General features: G+C 38.5%; 2 protein-coding genes across 2 annotated transcripts in view; one reads left to right on the top strand and one right to left on the bottom strand.

Moving 5' to 3' along the window:
• PSPC1 (paraspeckle component 1) overlaps nt 1-24,638 on the bottom strand; it is a 79,665-nt gene extending 55,027 nt beyond the window's left edge. Inside the window, exons 1-4 of the mRNA XM_070380562.1 lie at nt 24,130-24,638; nt 20,185-20,486; nt 10,996-11,091; nt 6,655-6,851 (exon numbers count right to left, since the gene is read on the bottom strand). Of these exons, the coding sequence (XP_070236663.1) occupies nt 6,655-6,851; nt 10,996-11,091; nt 20,185-20,486; nt 24,130-24,492 (958 nt within the window). The 5' untranslated portion in view covers nt 24,493-24,638. The remainder of the gene's footprint in view (nt 1-6,654; nt 6,852-10,995; nt 11,092-20,184; nt 20,487-24,129) is intronic.
• LOC138990207 (c-Myc-binding protein) lies at nt 1,500-2,103 on the top strand. The gene has a single exon (XM_070380563.1). It carries the CDS (start codon nt 1,540-1,542, stop codon nt 1,849-1,851), a length of 312 nt encoding a protein of 103 aa, XP_070236664.1. The 5' UTR covers nt 1,500-1,539; the 3' UTR covers nt 1,852-2,103.
• Nucleotides 24,639-24,895: the final 257 nt, after the last annotated feature.

Genomic DNA, 24,895 nt, shown 5'->3' with positions numbered 1-24,895 from the left:
AAGTCAGCGTCACATGAAGAAAAGAGGGGACAGTTCCTGAAAGGGGAAAAAGGGCTGAACACTGATGTGAACAAGCCCACTTTAAACAGGACAAGCATTCCCACTGTCACGAACTCATGTCACGTTATCAAGAACAAGGCTTTCAGAGTGAAGCAACACAACGAAAGATGCCCATTTGAGAAGCAGTTGATAAACCTCCCAAGTGTTAAAAATATCTTTGTACTATCCTACCAAATTATACATGCATGCATGCACTAATAAATATATTTTAAAATATATATAAGTACTCCAGATAACACAATTATTGGTTTTCTTTTTCCTATAACCACGTTATCTCAAATTGCTAAAATGAACATAAATTATCTCAAATATTTCTTTTTTTTTTTTTTTTTTTTTTTTACTTTTTACATCCATTATATTTAATTTAATCCTTAGAACACCTTGTGAGATAGGCAAGATATGAAATCTACATTTTACAGATAAGGCAGCTGGAACAGCAGGAACTGAACAGATCGGATCCTTTTTTTACTCCATTGAGCATCATGTACACTGTCTTCATCCAGATCCTTGATAGAAATGTTGAAGAGGACCTGCAGAGGCCAGGCTCACCCTGAATTCTTACATAGCACTGACTGATACAGCAGTGTAAGCATGTCAGTTCCCCCCAAGAGTCTGATTATCCAACTCACAGGTTGCCTTTTTTCAAAAGGATGGTACAGGAGACAATCATCTGATTTACATAAATATTAATACCAGTCTCATTAGGGAAAAAAGCAAATAAGGGTTGGCTGCCAGAAAAAATTTCTACTTGCCTGTCCACAAAGGGACTATGACACCAACTGCTTAAAGAAGCCATGTCTCCCTCTCTTCCAAAACCCCCCAGGAGGCCATGTTTTATTATTATCGTTCTTAGCACATCCTATCCCACATTGTGATTATATACATGTCTTATAGTTAACTTCAAGTCATTCGTCTTTATAATACTCAGCCCACTGCTGTCCCTGTAGGAGGCACTCAAACTGGTAAAAGATAAACCAATTCAAGTAAATGTTCTTCCAGCCATATCTGATTCCCCTACAAAAACAAACCTGTGACTGGAAGAGACAGACCACTGCCACATTCCTGCCACTGTGACTGATTAAGATGCCCTTATAATTGGCTTGGTCACAGCTTCCAGCAGGTGCTGAGGCTTCTGCTAGTTAAAAACCAGCTTTCATTGTATGGTTTTCTCTGTGTGTTTTGACCAAAAAATAAGGACATTTCTGTAACACTGGGGACAAAGTACATGAGATAGGGCTACTTCTTAATAATGCTAATCAATCAATAAGGAAAAGAAGTGAAGAGTAACACAAAAACATCTGACTGTAGGTCTTCCAAGAAAGGAAAAAGGACTAACAAACAAGAATATAGTGCTTTACCATTTACAAATCTTTCATATACATTCCATTTGACCCTCACAACAACCCTGTGATGAGCAGTGCTGCTCCGAGCCCGCCAGCCACGGTCTCCGGCGCCAGCTACGCCGCTGCCGCTGTCACTATGGCCCATTACAAAGCCGCCGACTCGAAGCGCGAGCAGTTCCGGAGGTACTTGGAGAAGTCGGGGGTGCTGGACACGCTGACCAAGGTATTGGTAGCCTTATATGAAGAACCAGAGAAACCTAATAGTGCTTTGGATTTTTTAAAGCATCACTTAGGAGCTGCTACCCCAGAAAATCCAGAAATAGAGCTGCTTCGCCTAGAATTGGCAGAAATGAAAGAGAAATATGAAGCTATTGTAGAAGAAAATAAAAAACTGAAAACAAAGCTTGCTCAGTATGAACCACCTCAGGAGGAGAAACGTGCTGAATAGGATTCTTCTCAGTTGAAAAGACACTGAAAAAAATGGTTTTGTATGACTCGAATAGTTTGTACAGTATATAATCTTTTCTGAACAGATGCTATAGCACTCTTTTAAATATGTTAAATTCACCTATCACACGTTAACTGTTATAAACACATATACTTAGAATCACCAATAAAAACTCAGTATAACTTTCTTTGGGTCTTAAAAAAGCAGGAGAATCAAAAGTGAATCCTGGAAAGAAAAAAAAAAAAATCTATAAACACAGCCATCGAATTCATTACCTTAAAAGACATTCTATCAGTCTGACTAGAAATGATGGTACTGGTTGTATTTTAGCCAAGGAAGTTTAGCACAGAGCTATTCCCTGGTTTAGCTCAGGATTATGAGCACAGGTACAGTCATTCTTTAAAATGAAGATGACACTGTTGTTTTATATTCTCTGTAGGCAGCTGGAGAGATCTGTGTGATACACGATGCTGTTTCATGGGGGTCTCATGAATCTTCTGCTCTTGTTTATATTAGGTGGAACGAATGACTCTTTGCCACCACTTTGCCTTAGATACTGTGTGTGTGCCAGTATGAACTCTGACACCACCTTTCCTTCTATGCAATCATGCCCTATCTGATACTGTTGCCTTGCTTTACTGTGCTTCCCTGGGTCCCAGTTGCACATTGGCCTTTCTGTGTTGTTTTTCAATTTCCTGTAATAGCAGTTACCCTGACTGTAATTTATATAAAGAGGATCACACTGTTCCCCTGCCTTACTTAGTTGCTTAGCGGAACACAGAACAGAGGCAATTTAAAATTCTGGGTTCACGCACAAGCCTGGATGACAAGGGGAATGAGCCATATATTGTGGAAAATTATAGTTTGTGGGTATAATTATATAGTGCTTTTTCCCCTCAAAGTATTTTTCTAGCTTTGAATTCATTTTATCTTCATTATCCCTGTGAAGTAGGTAGGCAAGTGTGAGGGGAGGTGGGGTGCTGAATCTTTAGGCCAAAGACTGATATGAATACCAATTATTTACCAATTGTAGAACCTTGGGCACATTAGTAAATTGCTCCAAGATTCACTTTCCTCATCTGTCAAATGAAAATAATATCTGTGCTGCCTACCTCACAGGGTTGTTGTGAGGGTCTCAAATATTTCTTAATAAAACACTATATTCAGAATTCTTATAATCCTAATGGTTCAAGTTAAAATCCCACAGGCAAATAATTCTAACATCTTAACTATAACAACAGGGGCATCATAATTATAAAAAGGTAGTATTATCCTCCCTAAAGGTTAAAAAAGATTGAATTATGTATTAATTATGTAAACAAAAAAAGATTCAGACAGATTATATGGCTCTAGTCATCCAGGCATGATATGGTTCACTGGGATATATAGCCAAATCTCTCAGTATTCCAAAGCTCCTTCCAAAATGCCACATCCCAGACCTGGATGTTCAGTCTCAATTGAGAAACTTAAAAAAACAAAAATTTAAAAAAAAAATTTGGGGACTCTGCTCAAGGAAAGTCTATATGCACCAGGAACCAGGTGATTCAGATAACATTTAGCTATCTAAAAAACATGACGACAATGATCTTCTAACATTTTTACCATTAACTGTCAACCTTACTAGCTCATTAGAACTGCTCAAGTGCCTTTTAACCACAGATCAGTTAAATCAAAATCTCTAGGGATGTGAACCAGCTATGAGTTTTTTCTTTTTTGAAGCTCCCTAGATGACTTCATTATACAACCAATATTGAGAGCCCATAACTGTCATATAATTTCTATAGCTGGTGAGACTGGTAAAGACCAAAAATATACAGTCTATTTATATTCCTAAGGGGAAATGCTTCAATAAGACAAAACATGGCAAGGCAAATATCTTACTATCATTAACTAAGAAGTCAATACAGTGTATCCTTTAACAATTTTATTGATTTTCTAGGTTTGCTGCTCTTAAAACAGGAACATACATAGTAATATATGTAAAAATATATACTATATTTTCTTCCATGAAAAGGAGTAAGAAAAGAGCATGAATATTTCCTGAAAACTGAATTTTCTTCTTTTAAGTTGGGCCAGTTAAGAAAGCTGCTTTGCCCTCTCAGATCATGCTTCCTCACCAGAACAGGGTACAATAATTAGCTCAAAGGATCTGACAATCAAATTATCTGATAAACACACTATCTAATATGAAGCAGGAGCACGATCAACTTACAACATTTTGTATCTTCGAAATTAATTCCTTTAAGTTGCTAATACCCAAAGTTTCTGAAATTTCACAAAAAGTTATATATTTGTATACCGCCATAATAATGTACTTCTGGAGGAAAGTATTACCCAAAAAATATGTAACCTGAGGTGTTTTTAATCCTTTAATCCAGTAAATAACACTCACAGGAATTCTTCTTAAAAAAAAAAATAATAATAATAATCCAGGAGGCTTCCCTGGTGGTCCAGTGGTAAAGAATCTGCCTGCCAATGCAGTGGACACAGCTGTTCAAACCCCACTCCAAGAAGATACCACATGCCATGGAGCAACTAAGCACTTGCACTACAACTTCTGAGCCTAGAACCCACAAGCCACAATTAATGAGCGCCTGTGAGCCACAACTACTAAAGCCTGTGTGCCCTGGAGCCCATGATGCGCAACTAGAGAAGCCAACACAATGAGAAGCCCACACACCACCACAAAGAGCAGCCCCGGCTCACCGACACTAGAGAAAGCCTACATGCAGCAACGAAGACCTAACACAACCAAAAGGAAGTATTTTTTCAAAGATTATAAATATAAATAAAATAATGAGTATTAAAAATAACAGGCAAGAAGAGTTACGACTGGAGGAGGGAAAGAAGATGGGAGATGGTAGAGCTGAGGAGTCGTCAGCAATAGGAAACAGGGCAAGCTGCAATTTCACTCACACTTGATGCAGATGGAACACATCTTTGAAAGCTTGCAACTTTAAGATTCCTATTGAGAGGACTTACCGTATATATTTAAACATACTAGTGTATGATATGAATGAGTTAAATTTTATTAGAAAAAGAGTGACTGTACAGAAACATTAGGTTTAGGGTACCAAAAGAAACCAAAAATATCTGACTAGTTTCTGTTATTTGCTGAGCTGGATTTTAACTTACTTGGCACCAGCAGTTATTCAGTGACTTGACTGAAACTGCTTCAAAAACATGAACTAATTGTGTTAGTCGCTCAGTCGTGTCCAACTCTTTGCAACCCCATGGACTGCAGCCCACCAAGCTCTTCTGTCCACGGAATTCTCCAGACCAGAATACTGGAGTGGGTTGCCATTTCCTTCTCCAAAACATGTAATGAACAGGCTAAAAAAAGCTAAAGTGGATTTTATACTAAAGAAAATGATAATCTACCATATAAAGATTTACAGATGAATGCTGACCAAATGGCTGATTCATGTCAATGTATGGCAAAAACCACTACAATACTGTAAAGTAATTAGCCTCCAATTAAAATAAATACATAAATAAAAGAAAATACTGGCTCTAGTATAAAGAATAGTTTAGAGGAGGCCAAGATTAGATGACATAAACTCCAATAAGAAAGCCTCTGCAAACTTCCCTGGTGGTCCAGTGGTTGAGACTCTGTGCTCTCAATGTAGGGTGCACAGGTTCAATCCCTGGTCAAGGAACTAAGATCCCAAACGCTGTACAGAAAAAAAAGACTAGTTGAGTCAGTAAAATTATTTCACACTTCACTTCATAAAAAATAAAAACAATGTATAAATATATAAAAGAAAGAAGGTTGCCACAGAAACCAGGCAGCTATCTGTAGCACCTTCATCTCTGACGGGCAGCCAAGAAAAGATAGATAAAGGTTCTTTTGTTATTGTTGTAGTCATTAAGTCGTGTCCAACTCTTTTGCGATCCCATGGACTGTAGCCCACCAGCTCCTCTGTCCATGGGATTTTCCAGGCAAGCATACTGGTGTAGGTTGCCATTTCCTCCTCCAGGGGAGATAAAGATTTAGTGAAATACTAAATTTAAAAAAAAAGGCAAAAAATTTAAGAGCAAAGTAGAAAGCAATTAGATGCTTTAAAGAAATGCAAAACTCTGGCAATTCCCTGGTGGTTCAGTGGTTAGGACTGCACACTTTTACTGCATGAGCACAATTTCAATCCCTGGTCAGGAAGCTAAGATCCTGCAAACCACACAGCACAGCCAAAAAAAAAAAAATGTAAAGGAAAAAATAAATAAAAAGTTTTATGGAAAATGGAAAAGTGATAGGAAGAATCAGAAAAAATTACATGGAGTATTAACAGAAAAGAACAAAGGGGAGAGAATATTAAGCAGACATAATAAGAAACCTAGAAACAAGGATGGGAAAAAGTTAAGCTTCTGATATATACTTAAGCAGCTTGTCACATTAAGTATCTGACCAGTGAATATTAATAAATGTATGTTATGCATAACACCTGCTATGAGTGCTCTTAAAAATTCAGTTAACAACAAAAAAATCACACACACAAAAAATTCAGTTAGCCCTGTCTCAAGTGTTCAAAGTGTTCTTGCAAAATACTAAGAATTTAGTCTTCCTAAATTCCCATATCCATCAGCAAACCTGAAATCTTTTTCATCTCTGCCAAGGAACATCCATCTGTAATCTTTTGACACGTAATAAGAATCTTAAATAGTCAGCTTTTTTAATTTTTTTTTTTTTCATAAGGAAGTTCTCTCAGAAAAGCAAAAATTTTATTTCTAGTATTTTGAGTTTGAACTGTCTTGAAACTCTTAACTAGCAACTTCAATAGTAACAGTTATCAATGAGAAAAGTACCTTGCCGCATGAGCATCAGCTGGTGCTCGTGCCGGGCCGCTTCCATCTCCGCCTCCAGTTTCTCTTTGGCTTCTCGGATGTTTCTGTCAACCTGCTCGCGCTGCTGCTTCTCCATTTCATCCAGAGCCTTCCATCGAGATGCATACTCAAATTCAAATGTCCCAGGCTGAGCAAAACGTGGTGGCTGTTCTCTTTCCCTAAGTTTACATGAAAAGACATTAAAAGTTTTTAAACATATGTTTAAAAACTAAAACAACATATAAGAACAACAAGCATTACCATTAACTAAGCTTGCATAGTGTTCATGGCACTATCTGAAAAGTAACCTCCAAGAAATACTTCACAGCAATGCTGTCAAGCACTTTAACAAGCCTAAGTTTAAGAAACTGCCCAAAGATGCCCAACTAATTAATAAGCAATAGAACCAGGATTCAAACCAAGACAACAAGATACTACAACCTGCACTCCCCAAATTACCACCTCCAATAAGGCCTTTTTGGTTTTCAATCAACAATTTTATATAAGGCAGTCCGTAACATATGAAGCAAATGTCCCCCAAGTTAATGGTCTGAAGTCAGATTTTTCTAAAAGTAATAACTTTTAGGGACAGTAATAAAGCAGAAACAGTTTGTTGAGTGTTATGTGCCAGGTTAATTGGCTACACCAAATAATACAGGCCTAATTTACTTCAAATTGTTTTACACTTGTTTGCCTTGCTAGACTGTAAACTCAATGAGTATATGAAATTCCTGTAAGCCACTGTACCTAAGTACCTAGCACATACCTAGCACATTGTACACATTTAGTATTGATTTCTTAAATGAATGAATGTATGACGGGGAAAAAAATCTTTTAAATGAAGACCTATGAATGTACCCAACATTCAAAGAATTTCAATTATTCGAAAGTATTTTTATAAGAACACAATTCTCACCCACCAATAAAACTACAGATGCCTTGTAATCATAAATTTTAACTTTTATTTGGGGATGGGGAGGGGAAGATGGTGGATGGGACAAAGTTGGGAGATAGAGGAGGAGGTTGTCACAGAGGGAAAACATAGTGACAAGAAACAGCTTCAAAGATATTCAGGGGGTAGATAAAATCAAAGTTAACCATGATCAAGGGATTCCAGACCTAAAAATAGACTTGGATCTTTTTCTTTTTAAAGCACTGACTGGAAAAGGGAAAGGAATAGAGAGATCCACCACCCACTAATTTTTCTGAAAGAACTGTTTATTAGTTAGCAGTTCCTAAGTCAGGTGTTGACTACAGTAATAAATATAAAAACTTCATTTTCTCCCAAAAGAAACACTATTAGAAACAATATGGATTTGGGGGCACCAGAGCTGAATTTGAATCTTGACTCTTAAGTTTCATGAATATTCCCTTCAGAGCATAACTCTTTAGCAGTAAAGTTTAAAAATATCATGAGATCATGTAATATTTGCTGGAATAATTAAGTCATTATATAAACAAGTTTGATTTTGGTTTTGTTTTTTTTTTTCCCAATAAACAAGTACAATCTATAAATTCTACTTCTTTTAACACCTTTATAATTCCAGTTCTCTAATTCCTGAATGCAAAAGGATGCTCTACTTAAAATCTGTAATAAGCTATAACCAGAAATCAAATGAATAGGAAATTAAATGTAAGCCTTTGAGAAACAGCATTTAAGAGAAATTTACATGGCTGAGTTACAACTGATTACTACCAATCCCTTGCTTCTAGGACACATTCTGCTGGGTGTCCCTCCCACTGCTCCCACTCAGTCTCTGTTGATTCCTTTTGACCTTCCCAACTTCTGTCAAATGAGCAATCTGGAGTTGGTCCTTTGACATTCTTTTCCATCACACTGGTAACTTGAGCCCAAACAGCACATCTGAATTCCAGATACAAATCCAACTATCTTGACAACAGATCCCAAAACAAGGTTCCTGATCCAACTCCCCCAAATCAACTCCTCCAGGTTCTCCATGTCAGTCACTAGCAAGTCTATACTTTCCAGTTACTTAGGCCAAAAACCTCATTATCACTCTTTTAACTCTCTTTCTCCCACATCTCCATATCCATCAGCAATATCCAATCTAGTTTCAAACCACATTCAGAATCTGACCACTTCTGGTCATCACCATTGTAACCACTTCCTGTCAGCAGGATCCTAAACTTACCCCCCCAATCCCACCATTGGCTCTTTATAATCTATTATAACAGAGCAGTTACAAAGCTGCTTTAAATTTAAAATTAAATCACTATCCTGCTTCTTCCTTTCACATGAATCACAGAAGTCAAAGTTAGTTCAATAGACCACAAGCCCCACAGTCTACACTCCTCCCACTATGTCCTAAATCCTCTTGATCGCTACAAGGCTCCCCATACTCACCCTGGTCCAGTTAACCTAGCCTCTTCACTGCACCTGCACCATGCCAGTCCTCCCCCAAAGCCTGCAGAGCCGTACCCCTCAGCTGACTGAGATCCCTATCCCATCTGGTGCCCTCACCTCCCACCCCCTTCCCCCTACCCCCGCTTTCAAGTTGTGAATCAAATACTACCCTCACAAAAGCTTCCTTAACCACCTGTATAAAAAGAGGCACAATCTTCTGCTCCCCTACACCCACTTTTCCCTGGTTTTCTGCCATCTTTATTTTATTGTTTACCCCCTTCTTCCCAAGGGCTTCCATGATAGCTCAGTTGGTAAAGAATCTGCCTGCAATACCAGAGACCTTGGCTCAATTCCTGGGTCAGGAAGATCTGCTGGAGAAGGAACAGGCTACCTACTCTGCCACATAGCAAGAATTTCTGGTTTATTCTGTTCATTGATACATCTAACACCAGTTAAAAATAAGCACCCAGGGACTTCCCTGGTGGTCCAGTATTTAAGAATCTGTCCTGCAATGCAGGGGACGTGGGTTCAATCCCTGGTCGGGGAATTAAGATCTCAAATGTCGTGGAGCTACTAAAGCCCTCCAGTCACAACTATAGAATCTGTGTGCTACAACAAAAGCCAAATCAATCAATAAAAAAGCACCCACATTTGTCATTTAAATCAACTACAAGGAGAAAACCAGTCTAAAATCAAAGAGTGCTATTAAAACGTGTAAAACGTTATTTTGAACACAAACTATCAAATCTTAAAATCATAACCATTTTTTGGTCAGGATGAAGAGAAATAAATACTTTTATGCATACACCAATGAGTATAAATTGGTATAATATTTTGGGAGAACCATCTACCAGAATTAATCACCATTAAATACGCATACTGTTTGATCTTAGCATCATACCTCACTTTAGTGGTTTTAAATGGTATTTCTCACTACTTAGTGTATTTATTAAAACATTATTCTTTGGTTCAGTATTTATTGTGTAGCCCTGCCACTAGAAATGTAAGCATCATGAGGGCACTGGCAGCATCTAGGACAGTGCCTAGCACAAAGGCAGTCCAATATTTAGGTTCATGCACACAAATATTACAGTGTTTTTTGTTTTTCAGTCACATCACATAGCATGTGAGATCTTAGTTCTCTGACCAGGGACCAAACCAGTGGCCCCTGCTTTGGAAGCACAGAGTCTTAACTAATGGGATCATCAGGGAAGTTCACTACAGTCTTACTTATTATAATAAACAACTTAGTAGTTAAGAACAACACAATGTATTCACACAGTCAGCTTACATAAAAATATCTGAACCACACTGAATGAAAAGTAATTGTTAAAAGGTTATTTTTCTTTTTCATCTCTAAGAATTCTTTGGAGAAGGAAATGGCAACCCACTCCAGTATTCCTGCCTGGAAAAATCCCATAGACAGAGGAGCCTGACAGTCTGTAGTCCATGGGGTTGAGCAGGACACGACTGACAGAGCATGCATGCATACACACACACACAACTTTGGTAGATACCACAGATTGATAAACTTTTAAAAAAAGAAGAATTCTTACCCTTTCCCAAGTTCTTTAACTAGAATCATCTTTCTACTCCTGACAAAGTCTCCTCTTAATTCATAATATACCTGTAGCATACTCAATACAGAAACTTTTGTATCTAAAATTCACTGTTTCTCTGGCATAGGTACTACAGACAGTATACGCTTATGGAACCCACCCATGCCCCAGTTATAAAAGTTGAACTTTTCGAAGTCAAGTTAACCTTTTAACAATATACACAAGAAAACTAGCATTCCATGTAGACCAGCCCACTCTATTAACCAGATTGTTACTGGCTAACAAGACTAAATAAAACACCTTATAATCCAACAATATTCAATAACAAATGTAAAGTAATAAACACCCTTGAAAGCACATTCTAAATTTATCAGAATTTATCTTCTTATAAAATCTTACTTATGATACTGCTGAGTTTTCTGCATTAGTTTCTCTGGCAAACCATCTTCATCATCAAACTGTTCCATGGGCTCCACAATGACCGGACGAGGGGTCCTGGACAGGTAAAAAGCATTAATAAGAATTAGAACAGTATCTAGAACTAAAATCCTCCTAGAAATCTTTTATAATAATTCCAAGATACATACTTGGAAAATTTATCTGAGAAAAAAGTCTTAGTAAGTATCACATATACACACAAAATCAGTCAATAAACACTGGCTGCACCAACACAGGTGAACATATAAGTCAAAGATGAGTGCTTATTTTTAGAGCATGGAGTCTATTCGGGACCACAGAAAAAAACATCAACATAGACCTGCCTGACCACTGCAGTTAACTTCTACAAAGAGCAACGCAGAGGAGCAAGTACCCAACTCTCCTGTGTGTCTCATCCACACGCATACCCGGACCCCCATCCCCTCCATGGCCTCAAACTCCCAACTCCACCCAGCTCCCAACCTTCCATTGTCCAACCAGTCTCAAAAGGAAAAGTCTTTCTAAAACTTAAAATATATCAGCCTAAAAGATATCAGTCAAGCAAAAGGGAAGGGGGTGTAGAGGGGCAGCCAGAAGCAACACAATCAAGGAAGAAATGGGGTGTGGGGACAAGAAGAGTAGATGATCAAAGAGCTGACCTGGAAACCCTCCTTCTGTATTGTTTTCCTAAGGAAGGGAAGGCTCACTGAGGAAAGACAAGAGAAATAAGTGGAGGAGATGACATACTAATATTAAAGTTTCCTTGCTATCAGTCTCTCAGCATGAAAGCAAGTCTGAAAAATGAACAGAGATGCTTTAAAGAGAAAAAAAATCATGGCTAACTTCTGAGGTGTTAACAGAGGAGCTAGAGAGGTGAAGGAGCTTTCAGGGTTCAAAATATTTCTTTCCCTTTATAAAGACCCAGAGATTAACAGAGACTAAATCCTTCTCTATATGGAAAGTAAAGCTATACAATGGTCACATAAAAAATTATTCCTGAGCTAGTGAGACATTTGATAGAGAAAAAGAATTACAAGCACGTGTAGAATACCTCGGAGTAATGAAAACAATGCAATTAGAAACCTCAGGTAAAGTGAGTGGAAACCCAAAAGAAAAGGAACTTACAGGCCTCATTCTCCAGTCTGAGACCTCATGTCCAAGAAGTAAAAACAGAAATGTAATAAAGAATGAGTAAATACAGCCTCAGAGAGTTCACACAACTCAGTGAAGTTTGAGAAAGCAGCTGAGAACTGAACCCACCCAGCCCACAGGAGGATGTGGTACTTCTAAGAGGACCCGAAAGGGCACAAGGACAAAAGGAAGACACATCATACGGACCACTTACCCCCCTAGAAGCTGAGGCAGGGCCACCAACATTCAAAGAGTAATACAGCCAGGTAAGAACTACACCTGAGTAATTAAGTGTTATACAATTCCAACTTCAGGGACTTCCCTGGAGGTCCAGTGGTTAAGACTCTATGCTCCCAACACACTGGGGGAAGGGTTCAACCCCTGGTTAGGGAACTAAGATCCCAGATGCTGCAAGGCTTGGCCAAGAAAAAAAAATTCAATTTCAACATAAATGTGGCCACTAGATACTTTTCTACAAGTTCTCTAGCAGAGAACTTGACAAACACACACTAATGTTATATATTTACATCTTATTTCCACTATTCCATTTCTCAAGAGATACATGAGTCAGTAAGGATCACACAACCATTCATCATATTAAGACCATGCATGTTGTATACAAGGGACATCTTTAAGGGACCGTGTCTTGTTTTATTGGGATACGTGCTAAAATGTGAACATTTATGGTTTCACTGTATGCACCACTCCTGTGTCCAACCGACTTTGTTTATTTAAGTTTTAAACTTAACATAAGGACTCCAAGTTCTCACTGCTGAGGACCTAGGTTCAATCTCTGATGAGGGAACTAAGAATCCACACCCCACAAGATTTGGGCAATGTGGCAAAAAAAAGAAAGAAGGAAAATCTAACTTAAATTTTGTCTATAGGACTTTCCTGGTGGCTCAGTAAGTAAAGAATCTGCCTGCCAATGCAGGAGACACAGGTTTGAGCCCTGATCCAGGAAGATCCTACAGGCCCTGGAGCAACTGAGCCAATGCACCACAACTACTGAGCCTATGTTCTAGAGCTAGGGAGCTCCAACTACTGAAGCCCAAAATGCACCACCACTAGAGAAAAGCCCATGCAGCAACAAAGACCCAGCAGAGCCAAATAAGTAATTTTCAAAAATTTTGTTTATACATGTAATTATTTAATTTACTCCTTCTACAAACATAGGTAAATATTATATAGAAAAAAAGACTGACAACCATGTGTTAAATCTGGAATTGTTGTGATACCTTTTCCTTCTCACGCTGCCCCTAAATTAATCATTACCTTGACTGTAAAACTGATAAATGTTCAACTGTGAAAAAATTTAAACAATATAGTATTTTTATGTAAGAAAGTAAGACCCAGGACTTCTCTGGTGGTCCGGTGGCTAATACTCAGCATTCACAATGCAGGGTCCCGGGGTTCAATCTCTGCTCAAGAAACTAAATCCCACATGCCACAACTAAGACCTGGTGCAGCCAAATAAATAAATAAGTAACTTTTTTTAAAAAGTATAAAATACATTGATAGGCAATGGAAAAATTTTTAATATTCAATTAAGATTAAATTCTGACATTCAATATTAAATAATATCAGGTAAGCGTTGTTTCCTCAGTGTGACAATTACACTGCAGTTCTGCAAGAGAATATTCAAAGGATATACATGCCAAGTACTGTAATTCAGTACTGTACTCTGCAGCTGACTCAAATGAATTGGCAAAGAAAAAAAAAAAAAAAATATGTATGTATTTCCCATAATGAAAAAGCTATAGCAAAATGCTAACAATTAGTGAAGATAGGTAACATTTACACTAACATTAAAGGATTCTTTAAAGGGAAAATACCTTTCTCTAAATTGAAATTAAAAGACACATTTTCCTGTTTCTAAGGAAGCAATTCCCACAAAATTTTTAGGGTATAATTCGGAAAAGAGTAAGAACAGACCACTACATCTTCACTTAAGTTAACCTGCAATGATTCTTAAAACAACAACAAAAAAGTGAAAGAAAAATTCGAAAACTGAGCACTTTTCATTATCATTATGCCTCCTCAATTTGAGTTCTAAGCATGAGCACTTCTGCTGCTCTAGATATGATTCTAAAGTTTAAAGATGTGGGCATACCATTATAATAATAAATTTTTTAAATTAATTTTTAAACTTTACAAATTGTATTAGTTTTGCCAAATATCAAAATGAATCCGCCACAGGTATACATGTGTTCCCCATCCTGAACCCTCCTCCCTCCTACCTCCCCATACCATCCCTCTGGGTCATCCCAGTGCACTAGCTCCAAGCATCCAGTATCGTGCATCGAACCTGGACTGGCAACTCATTTCATACATGATATTATACATGTTTCAATGCCATTCTCCCAAATCTTCCCACCCTCTCCCTCTATGATCCAGCAATCCCACTGCTGGGCATACACACTGAGGAAACCAGAAGGGAAAGAGACACGTGTACCCCAATGTTCATCGCAGCACTGTTTATAATAGCCAGGACATGGAAGCAACCCAGATGTCCATCAGCAGATGAATGGATAAGAAAGCTGTGGTACGTATACACAATGGAGTATTACTCAGCCATTAAAAAGAATACATTTGAATCGTTCTAATGAGGTGGATGAAACTAGAGCCTATTATACAGAGTGAAGTAAGCCAGAAAGAAAAACACCAATACAGTATACTAACGCATATATATGGAATTTAGAAAGATGGTAACAATAACCCTGTGTACGAGACAGCAAAAGAGACACTGATGTATATCATAAATTTTTTAATTTTCCCTTTTTATTTTTCTGCCTCGTTAGTAATTTCAAAACAGCATAGATACATAACTTACACATACTTTTTCAACTATGTGTTAATCATTATACATACTGTATACAAAGCTGTTTATCTAAAGCCATGTACAGTATACATTTTATGACAATTTAGAGATATTTTCAAGAGAAATCTTAATTATAAAAGATGTCTACATTTCGAAACAAAATCCCTGTAATATCACCTTTATAAATCACTTGTATTAACTAAGATATGTGAGATTCAGTTAGTCAATAAATCTGATCACCTAACAGGTTCCAAGACTAGTTGGAGCTAGGGATCCAAGGATAAACAAAACAATCCCTACAAGTCTTCTAAAAACTGCTCCCGCCCCTACATGAGAAAATAAAAAGATCATTTTAGGGCCAAGAAAAAACCACACTGTCAGAAGGAATAAGAGAGAAGCCACTTTAGATAAGGCAGTCAGGAAAATCCTCTCTATAAATCAACACTTCAACTGAGACCAAGTATTCAAACAGCAGGGAGGACATCTGGAGCTCCATGAGAAGGTTTAACAAAAGACCTGAGCAAGAAGAATCTACAGAAAGTATAAACCACTCCACCTGTGGCATACTGTAAGAAGCAAGGAATTTGGCATCAGACTGAACTCCACCATTTATTAGCTGTGAAATCTTAAGCAAATTACTTAACATCTCTGAGTCAATTTTCTTATCTGAAAAATGGGACGAATAATAACCAGTTCTCCAGAAATCCAAGTGATCGTGATTAAGAAATAAGACAGATAAAATGTTCAACACCTTGCCCATTCCCTCTAAGTGCTGTGTGTTAAGTGTTAGTCAATCAGTCATGTCTGATTCTTTGTGATCCAGGGACTGTAGCCAGCCAGGCTCCTCTGTCCATGGAATTCTCCAGGCAAGAATACTGAACCAGGAGAAGGAAATGGCAACCCACTCCAGTTTTCTTGCCTGGAAAATCCCAGGGACAGAGGAGCCTGGTGGGCTACAGTCCATAGGGTTGCAAAGAGTCAGACATGACTGAGCGACTTCACTTTCACTTAAAATCACTGCAGATAGTGACTGCAGCCATGAAATCTAAAAAAAATTTTTTTTTAATAAAAATAATAAAAAAAAGAATACTGCAGCGGATCACCATTTCCTTCTCCAGGGGATTTTCCCAACCCAGGGATTGAATCCAGGTCTCTTGAATTGCAGGTGGATTCTTTACCATCTGAGCCACCATGGAAGCCCTCAAAACTGTATATAAATTTTTTTTTATATAAAACAGTTAATTGAGTGGTCTTTTGGGGGAATCTGATGCATCACCAGTGTATTATAACTGGACCACTAATCTTGTAGCTTCATCAACATTAACTGGTATATTTTCACGACGCTGCTGAGAAACCAACTGTTTCTGCAGCAGCTCAAAGCAAAGGCCTTTTGAGAAGGCCTTTGTTTATCCTCTTTGTTATCCTCTTGTTTATCTACAAAAGCTTTATTCACTGTTAACTTTTTCAGCATTCACAATGTTTATATTCTTAAAGATTAGTGGTAACAGGTTTTACTTTATTTTTAACCTTAAAGCTTTTTTGGCTAGTTATGTGGAATACATTTCTGGACTTCTGCCCTTTTAGTTTGTTCTTGGCCATCATCAGACCTCCAAGATCCTTGTGCAGCTGCTCAAGTTCCAGGTGATGCCATCTGCATGTCATTTATAAAGTATTCTAAAAGCTACCTGTAAGAAATACTTTGGCCACCTGAGGTGAACGGCTGACTCACTGGAAAAGACCCTGATGCTAGGAAAGACTGAAAGCAAAAGAAGAGGGCACCAGAGGATGAGACAGTTGTATGGCATCATGGACTCAATGGACGTTAATCTGAGCAAACTCTAGGAATTAGTGAAGGACAAGGAAGCCTGGCATGCTGCAGTCCACGAGTCACAAATGTCTGACACGACTTAGTGACTGAACAAGAAGAAATAGTTAAATATTTATCAGTGCCCGATTATGACTTTAACTAGCAGCAATTAATCAAAGCTTACAGCAGAAAATATATACTAACTACATGCCTTGCCTACTGCTTTAGGACTTACCTTCCTTCACTCTTTAAATAACTATTGCAAACTTACTAAGAATCCAGGAAAATACCAGAATACAAGTGTCAGGATTACAGTGTTAAACGAGACATAGTCCCTACCCCAGGGGAGCTTACATTCTAGGTAGAGAATGCAACCTTAAGTGCTATGAAGAAAAGTTAAGTTGGAGAGTAAAGCATTAGGCTATTTTAACGTAAAACAGTCAGCTTCCCTTAAGAGATAATATCTTACCAAAATGTGAATGAAATGTGAGGGCAAGACCTGTGATGACAGGGAAAGAGATAATCTCTCTAAAGCAAAGGGAATGGGAACAAGACCAAAGTCTCTAAGAGAACAAGCTGGCAGAGCTGTAAAATGTCTGCTCTACAAGAGCTTCAGCACAAATGCTTAACTGTCAAAAACAAACTGAAAAATGCTTCACAAGTCACCAAACTAAGCTCCCTGGAGGTAGAAAACAATTTTTCTACATTGTCTTTGTATCCAATTCCCCAAACCCTAAATATTTGAATGATTCCAATCAATAGCTCAAGTGCCAGAGCTAAAAGAAATCCATTCAATAATCAACTTAGGAACTTCTACAAATTCAGTCTGAAGACTAAGAATGTACATTGAGAACTTTCTTGTGGACAAACTGAAAGGAAAGCCATGTTAATATGGCAACAGGTTTAATGACCACTATAATTACTTTAAAATATTTTTAAGTAAATGGAGAAACACATCACGTTCATGGATTGGAAAAGGGCTGATACTGTGAAGATGTTAATGTTCCCCAGAATGATCTGTAGATTCAAAGCAATTTCAACCAAAAGCCCAGCAGAACTTTTTTAATTGACAAGCTGATTTTAAAATCAGTAAGGATATACAAAGAAATGATAATAACCAGAACAATTAAAAAAAAAAAAGAATAAAGTTGGATGCTACTATCTGACTTCAAAGTCTAGTATAAGGTAATTAAGAAGTACAGTAACAGCATAATAGACATACCGATCAAGAAAACAGGAAAGAGAGCAAATTTGTTTCCAGTTATTTGATAAAGGTAAAAGGTAACAAAGGGAAAATCATAACCTTCTCAATTAATGGTGGCAGAACATTAAAGCAATGAACTGCTACCTCACATCATACTCAAAACGTATCACAGGTTTAAACAAAAAGCTACAAAATTTCTCAAGAAAATACGAGAAAGCTTTGCTACTTTAGGAAAGGCAAAGATTTCATACACAAAAATTCCAAGGAACAAACCAAGTAAGAAAATAAATTGATAAACTGGACTTCACAAAATAGAACAACTTCTGCTCTTTGAAAAACACGATTAAAAAAAATTAAAAGGACTTCCTGGTGGTCCAGTGGCTAAGACTCTGCGGTCCCAATGCAGGGGACCTGGGTTCAATCTCTGGACAATCCAACATGCCGCAACTAAAAATCTTGCCATGTGGCAACTAAAGATTCCACATGCCCCAATTAAGATGGAAGATCCTGCTTGCTGCAACCAAGACCAGGTGCAGCCAAATAAATCAATTAAATAAATTATCTTTTTTAAAAAATTAAAAAGCAAGCCACAGACTGGGATGAAATAGTGTTAATACAGGCCTGGACCCAGATGTGTTAAAAAAACATTAAGACAAACCAGCCAATTAAAAAACAGGCAAGGAACTTCTCTGTGGTCCAGTGGATATGACTCTGTACTCCCAATGCATGGGGGCCGGGATTTGACCCCTGGTCAGGGAACACGACTTACCTGACTTAGCAGTAGCAGTAGCAGGGAACTAGATCCCACATGCCACAACTAAGCCATGGTGAAGCCAAATAAATTTTTTTTTTAAAGGCAAAAATATCAACAGACATTTCACAAAAAGACACATATCCAAAAAGCACATGAAAAGATACTTATCGTCAGTCGTTAAGAAAACAATATTTAAACCACAAAGAGACATCACTACACTCACTAGAATATCTAAAAATTTCAAGTGTTGCGGAGGGGACATGATCATTAGAACTCTCTTATTCACTGCTAGCAGGAATGTAAAATGATACATGTATCTGGAAAACAGTTTGGGAGTTCCTTATAAAGTTGAACATACATTTGCTGCTGCTGCTGCTAAGTCGATTCAGTCGTGTCCGACTCTGTGCGACCCCGTAGACGGCAGCCCACCAGGCTAGGCTCCCCCATCCCTGGGATTCTCCAGGCAAAAACACTGGAGTGGGTTGCCATTTCCTTCTCCAATGCATGAAAGTGAAAAGTAAAAGTGAAGTCGCTCAGTCGTATCCGACTCTTATCGACCTCATGGACTGCAGCATACCAGGCTCCTCCATCCATGGGATTTTCCAGGCAACAGTACTGGAGTGGGTTGCCATTGCCTTCTCCGGAACATACATTTACTTCCTCAGTATTACCAAAGTCACATGAAAGTATACTGTTTCGAAGAAGTTTTATACACAAATGTTCGTAATAGCTTTATTCACAAAGGCCAGTAGTTGGAAGCAACTTTGGGTGAACATCCACCCAAAGGTCACCACAGTTGTAATTTGGCCATAAAAAGGAACAAAATACTAATATAGTGGTATGGATGAAATCTCATAAACATTATACTAAGCAAAAGAAATCACACACAAAAGAATACATACTATTAATATATAACTTCATTTATATGAAATATAAGAAAAAACAAAACTATAGTAACAGAAAGATCAAGAGCAGTCTAGGCAGGGATAAGAGGAGTAACTGCAAAAGGACAAAAAAGAATTTTTGTTGGATGCTGAAAATGTTATCTTGATTGTGGTGGAGGGTAAATGACTACATACATTTTTTAAACTTCACATGCAAAACTGGATGCATTTTAACATATGTAAATTACATTTCAAAACTGATTAAAACCTCATTCATTAAATGTAACGTTTGGCTTTGCACCTAATACACATTCAGTAGGGTGAATAAAAATGGTAACACAAAACATTCCTGAGATTCCTTATGGATTAATACACTGAAGTTTGAGTAAAGTATTGATTCTCGACTCCTGGAGGTACACAAATATACCCTTATTTGTATTCACTGAGTACTTACTCAACACCTACTTACCACATGCCAAGACAACATACAGGGAAGGAACTACAAAGAAAAGAGGCAGAACAGAAAGAACCCTATGTGTAACTCTATAAAACAAAGACTTTTAAACTTACGTTGTTAGCAAGAACGCCCCATCACCACATCTTTCCAGAGCCTTTCGTGCAGGAGGTTTTGCTGCAAATTCCACAAAACCTTTTCCGGTGGCTCTACCACGATCATCCACAACAACAACAGCTTTCTCTACTGGACCAAACTGGGAAAATGCTTGCTCTAGTAGCTCATTGGAAACCACCGGAGAAAGGTTCTTAACAGTTAGGGCTGCTCCATGTGTAGCAAAACGAATTCGGAGAGGTCTGCTCTTCAATATGGTGCCATCCAGCTCTGCTTTTGCAATTTCAGCCAGTGTTCTGGACTCCTTTTTAGGAAGAAAAAGATCACTTTTTAAAAAATTACAGTTAACAAAAAAATTTTAAATAGTGGCTTCTTTCTAAAGAGGGCTGGGTAGTTTTACAAAATGGCTGATAGGGCCACTTTGTTTCTGTGTCTTTCAGTTATGGTATCACACGTATTTTATTAATTTTTTTAAGATAAGTAATTTTAAACATTTTAATAGAAAGTTCCAACCCCAACGTTGTTAAAAATCATCACTTAAAGATGATCTGTTCATAAACAGATTGCTATTGTTTAGTCGCTAAGTCAAATCCAACTCTTTTATGACCCCATGGAGTGTAGATTACCAGCTATTAAATATGCAAGCAGTATCTTTTATAAGTCTCCTAAATGTATTAAAGGAAATACAGAAATACTTTTTAAGACCAAGTATCAGTTACTAGAAACTATTATTGAAAATAGTTTCTCTATACACTTCATGTTTGTTATTTATATCTTAATAATGTGTACCACCTCTCCAATGACAGACAAACCCCTTTTCATTTCCATTTCTTTTACATTATCTGTAAAAAAAAAAGCTGTCATCAGGTGTTATTAATTACTTCTTCTAAAACATTTTCATGGGCTACACATTTCTCCCACTACACTAAGAAAAGCAAATACCCATTCATGGGCTATAAGAAGTCTCTCCATTAAACAGAAAAGCATGTACACATATCCTTATTATTATAAACTAGAGAATATGTTCATTGCTGAACTACAAGATAAGAGAATTTCCTTCTTGAAGAACTCAAAAGTTTCTACAAAATACAGGCATCTAATACAGCAAACTGGTAAACTTACTACAGGTATGTTCTTTTTCAGTTGTGAGAACTTCCAGCAAAAAACTCAAAGAGGCTTAATATGCATTTTGTGAGAAGAGTACAAATTGCATTTTCTTATGAAAAAGTCTTAAGATCACAACAGCTTTTTATTCAATCTCTGAAATGTTCACAACAGCTTTAAACTACTTCACTTATGCGAAAATCTACCTACAGAATTAATTTTACAAAAACGAACCTAACCTCTTTAGCTATTCAAAATGGCCATTTTATTACTCTTCAACTGTAGTAGCAATAGTACCAGCAAACATTTCACAAATACCTAATAACGGTTATGTCCTTTGCAGCTAAGATGTCAGTAATTCAACAACTGTTGAGAGGTAACTTTTAGGAATGGAGACTTGGATTAGAATGCTGTCACACGTATAACTAGGAATGAGAAGAAACATGAGCAAATTTCATGGGGTGATGATAGTATCTTGATCTAAAATCACAAGATTATACACTAAGTATCTATGCATCTCATTATATGTAGGTTTCAAATACCTCAAAAAACAAAATTGGACTCTAGTTAATGATAAGCATGCTGAGAGTCATGGACTGATGGATGGACTGAGATAGAGATGAACAGATACGTGAAAAAATTACAGCAAAATTTAATTGTAGACTCTAGGTACTGAATGTATGAATATTGAAGTATATCAGTGTTCATTTCCAAACTCTGAAATTAGTCATAATAGTATGTTTGTGGGCAGCGGAGGAGAGAGAGCCTGGTGAGGACTCCATAAAGTGTTTCTAGAGAGCATCTTCTGTTCAGATTCAGTCAGATATAATGACAAAGTGTGACATGTCATTTTTCAAGATAAACAAATCTTCATTTTTATGTTAAATCAAGTACTTTTTTATTGTTGGCAACAAATACAATTTTTAATACTTTCTAGGACAAATAATAAAATGTTTATGCTATCAAGAATTTCATGCCATAGTGCATCTTCAAAGTTTATACTTTTGGTCTTAAATGGTTGTACATCAGAGTTTCCCAACCTCAGCATATTATGAACAAGGTAATTCTTACTGTGGGGGCTGTCCCGTGCCCTGTAGGATGTTTATGCCAGTAGAACCACCCCTCCACTACCACTGTTTAACAACCAAAAATGTCTCCAGACATTGCCACATGTCCTCTGGGAAGTAAAACCACTCCATTTGAGAACTACTGCTCTGTATGTGTACTGAAGTAACTATCAAGACAATTAAAATTATGTACTTGAAACAAACCAAGGATTTCCTTACTTCATAGCTCAGAAGTGACAATAACTTTTACTAAATGGTTATTACATGCCAGTCATTTATTCCTCCCCCATCTATTAATACACATACACAGGTCTTTGCCTTATCCTTCATCAGCCTCACCAACAATCTCATGAAGTGGGTTTTGCTACTATCCTCATTTCACATAGGGAAACAGAATTATAAAGGTTCAAGTAACTTGTCCAAAAACACACACAAATCTGATTTGAACCTATCAAAATCCACAATCCATCAATACAGCCTTCCAGCTCTATCTCTGAATCACACTCTTCATAAAACGTTCAAATTACAGGTTCTTAACTAAAGGAATACAGAAAACAAAAAACTGAAGTTACTACCCCAAGAGAGACTGCTTGAACTTGGGTCTAACCACCTCCACTGGCTCCACTTGCCACTTACACAGCACAATGGCTGTAGTGTGTTGTTTAGTTGCTAAGCTGTGTCTGACTCTTGTGCGACACCAAGATCTGTAGCCCACTAGACTCCTCTATCAATGGGATTTTTCAGAAAAGAATATTGAAGTGAGATGCCATTCCCTTCTCAAGGAGATCTCCCCAACCCAGGGATGGAACCCGCCTCTCCTGCGCTGCAGGAGAATTCGTTACCACTAAGCTACCTGGGAAACCCCACACCATTACCAATATTCAGATCAGGTACTTATATTCAGATCAAGTATGCACTATGATCTTCCTAAACAGAAAAAAAAAAGTCTAATAGCTCAGAAATATTTTAAGTTTTTAAATTCACCTGTTAAAAAAAAATAAAATAAAATAAATTCACCTGTTAAACACAGAGTTCAGATTAAACAGTAAAGTTATCCATGAAGTCAAATCTCAAACTAAATTGTAATTTCCAACTGAAAAATTTTTAACATTCTTACACAAATATTTAGGGTGATGGCTCTGAAGAAGCATATCTCAAAAGAGCAGACAATAGCAGCCCTTCTCACCTCCCCATTTCACAATCCTATAGAAAGCTTTTTTAAAGAAAAGTGAGGACCTATGTTATACAATAATAGCAGCCACAAACCACATGTGGCTATTTAAACTGAGAACAAATAAAATTTAAAATTCAACTCCTCGGCCGCAATAACCACATTTCAAGTGTTGAACACTCACATGGTTATACTAGTGTCACTTAATTAAGATCACTTTTCTCCATATTAAGATTTTTGCTTTGTCCACTCACGGAGAGAAAACCTATTAAAGTACTTGAAATGAACCAAAGATTTACTTCATAACTCAGGATAATAACTTTTACTAAGTGGTTATTACAGGCCAGCCATTAATTCCTATCAAGGTTTAGATGAAACGGGAAAAAAATGTGTGCTATTCTACTACCACAGAGTGTAAGGGAGACACAGAAAAGCGGTAAGTCCTCGTGGGAAGTTCCCTCACGCGAGCCATGCGACAGCAGCCCGGCTCTGGGGCGGGCGGGGGGGTGGAGGTGACGGGGGGTCGGGGTGAGCCGGGGACAGGAGAAAGGCGAGATGAGCGGAGGGAAAATGAGGGACCTCGCAGCGCCCCAGCCCGCCCTCACCAGGCGGATGAAGCCGAAGCCGCGGTCGCGGTTGATGAAGACCTCGCTGGGCTCGCCATAGCGTTCGAACAACCGCTTGAAGTCGTCCTCGGTGATGTCCGTGGGCAGGTTCCCCACGAAGAGGCGGCAGCGCTGCGTGTACGTCTTCTCGCCCGGCTTGAGGAAGCTCTTAATGTCAATGGTGAAACCGCCCTCGTCAGCCGGCCGGTCCTCTCCGGCGGGCGCGGCGGGCACCGGCGGCTCCCCTGGCAGCGCGAGGGCCAGGGCCGCCGGGTCCCCCTCTCCGGCCGCCGACTCCAGAGCGCGGAGGCGCGCCGGGTTCTTCTCAATGCGCACTTGCTTCAGGTTTCCTCTCAGCATCATCTCAGCGCGTGCCCCCAGAGCCGGCCTAGAGCTCGAAATGCACGTCGGTGTCGACCCACGGAACAGAGATCGGGAAGAACTAGCTCCGAGACACCTCCGACCAGCCGCCCGCACTCACGCCCAAAATGGCGCCGCTATAGCCGCGGTCGGAGGGAGAGACGCCACGCAAGCCCCGCCCCTCCAAGGGCGCGCTGAGGCCGATGCGCCTGCGCACTCCTGCGCCAACGGCGCCCTGGCGGCGTGCGCATGCGCACCAGTGTGCGCGCGTTCCTGTTCCCAGCCTTCCCAGGGCTCGGAAAGATGCAGGTTCGAGATAACAGTGGCGGTGGGTGTTGCAGCAGTGTGTGAAAACGCGATGATTCAGGGAAACATGCACATTCTCCTTGACATCCAGCTCTATTTT

This window comes from Bos mutus, chromosome 12 (assembly GCF_027580195.1).
Source record: "Bos mutus isolate GX-2022 chromosome 12, NWIPB_WYAK_1.1, whole genome shotgun sequence".
Taxonomy (NCBI): domain Eukaryota; kingdom Metazoa; phylum Chordata; class Mammalia; order Artiodactyla; family Bovidae; genus Bos; species Bos mutus.
This window is presented reverse-complemented; position numbering and strand designations above follow the sequence as displayed.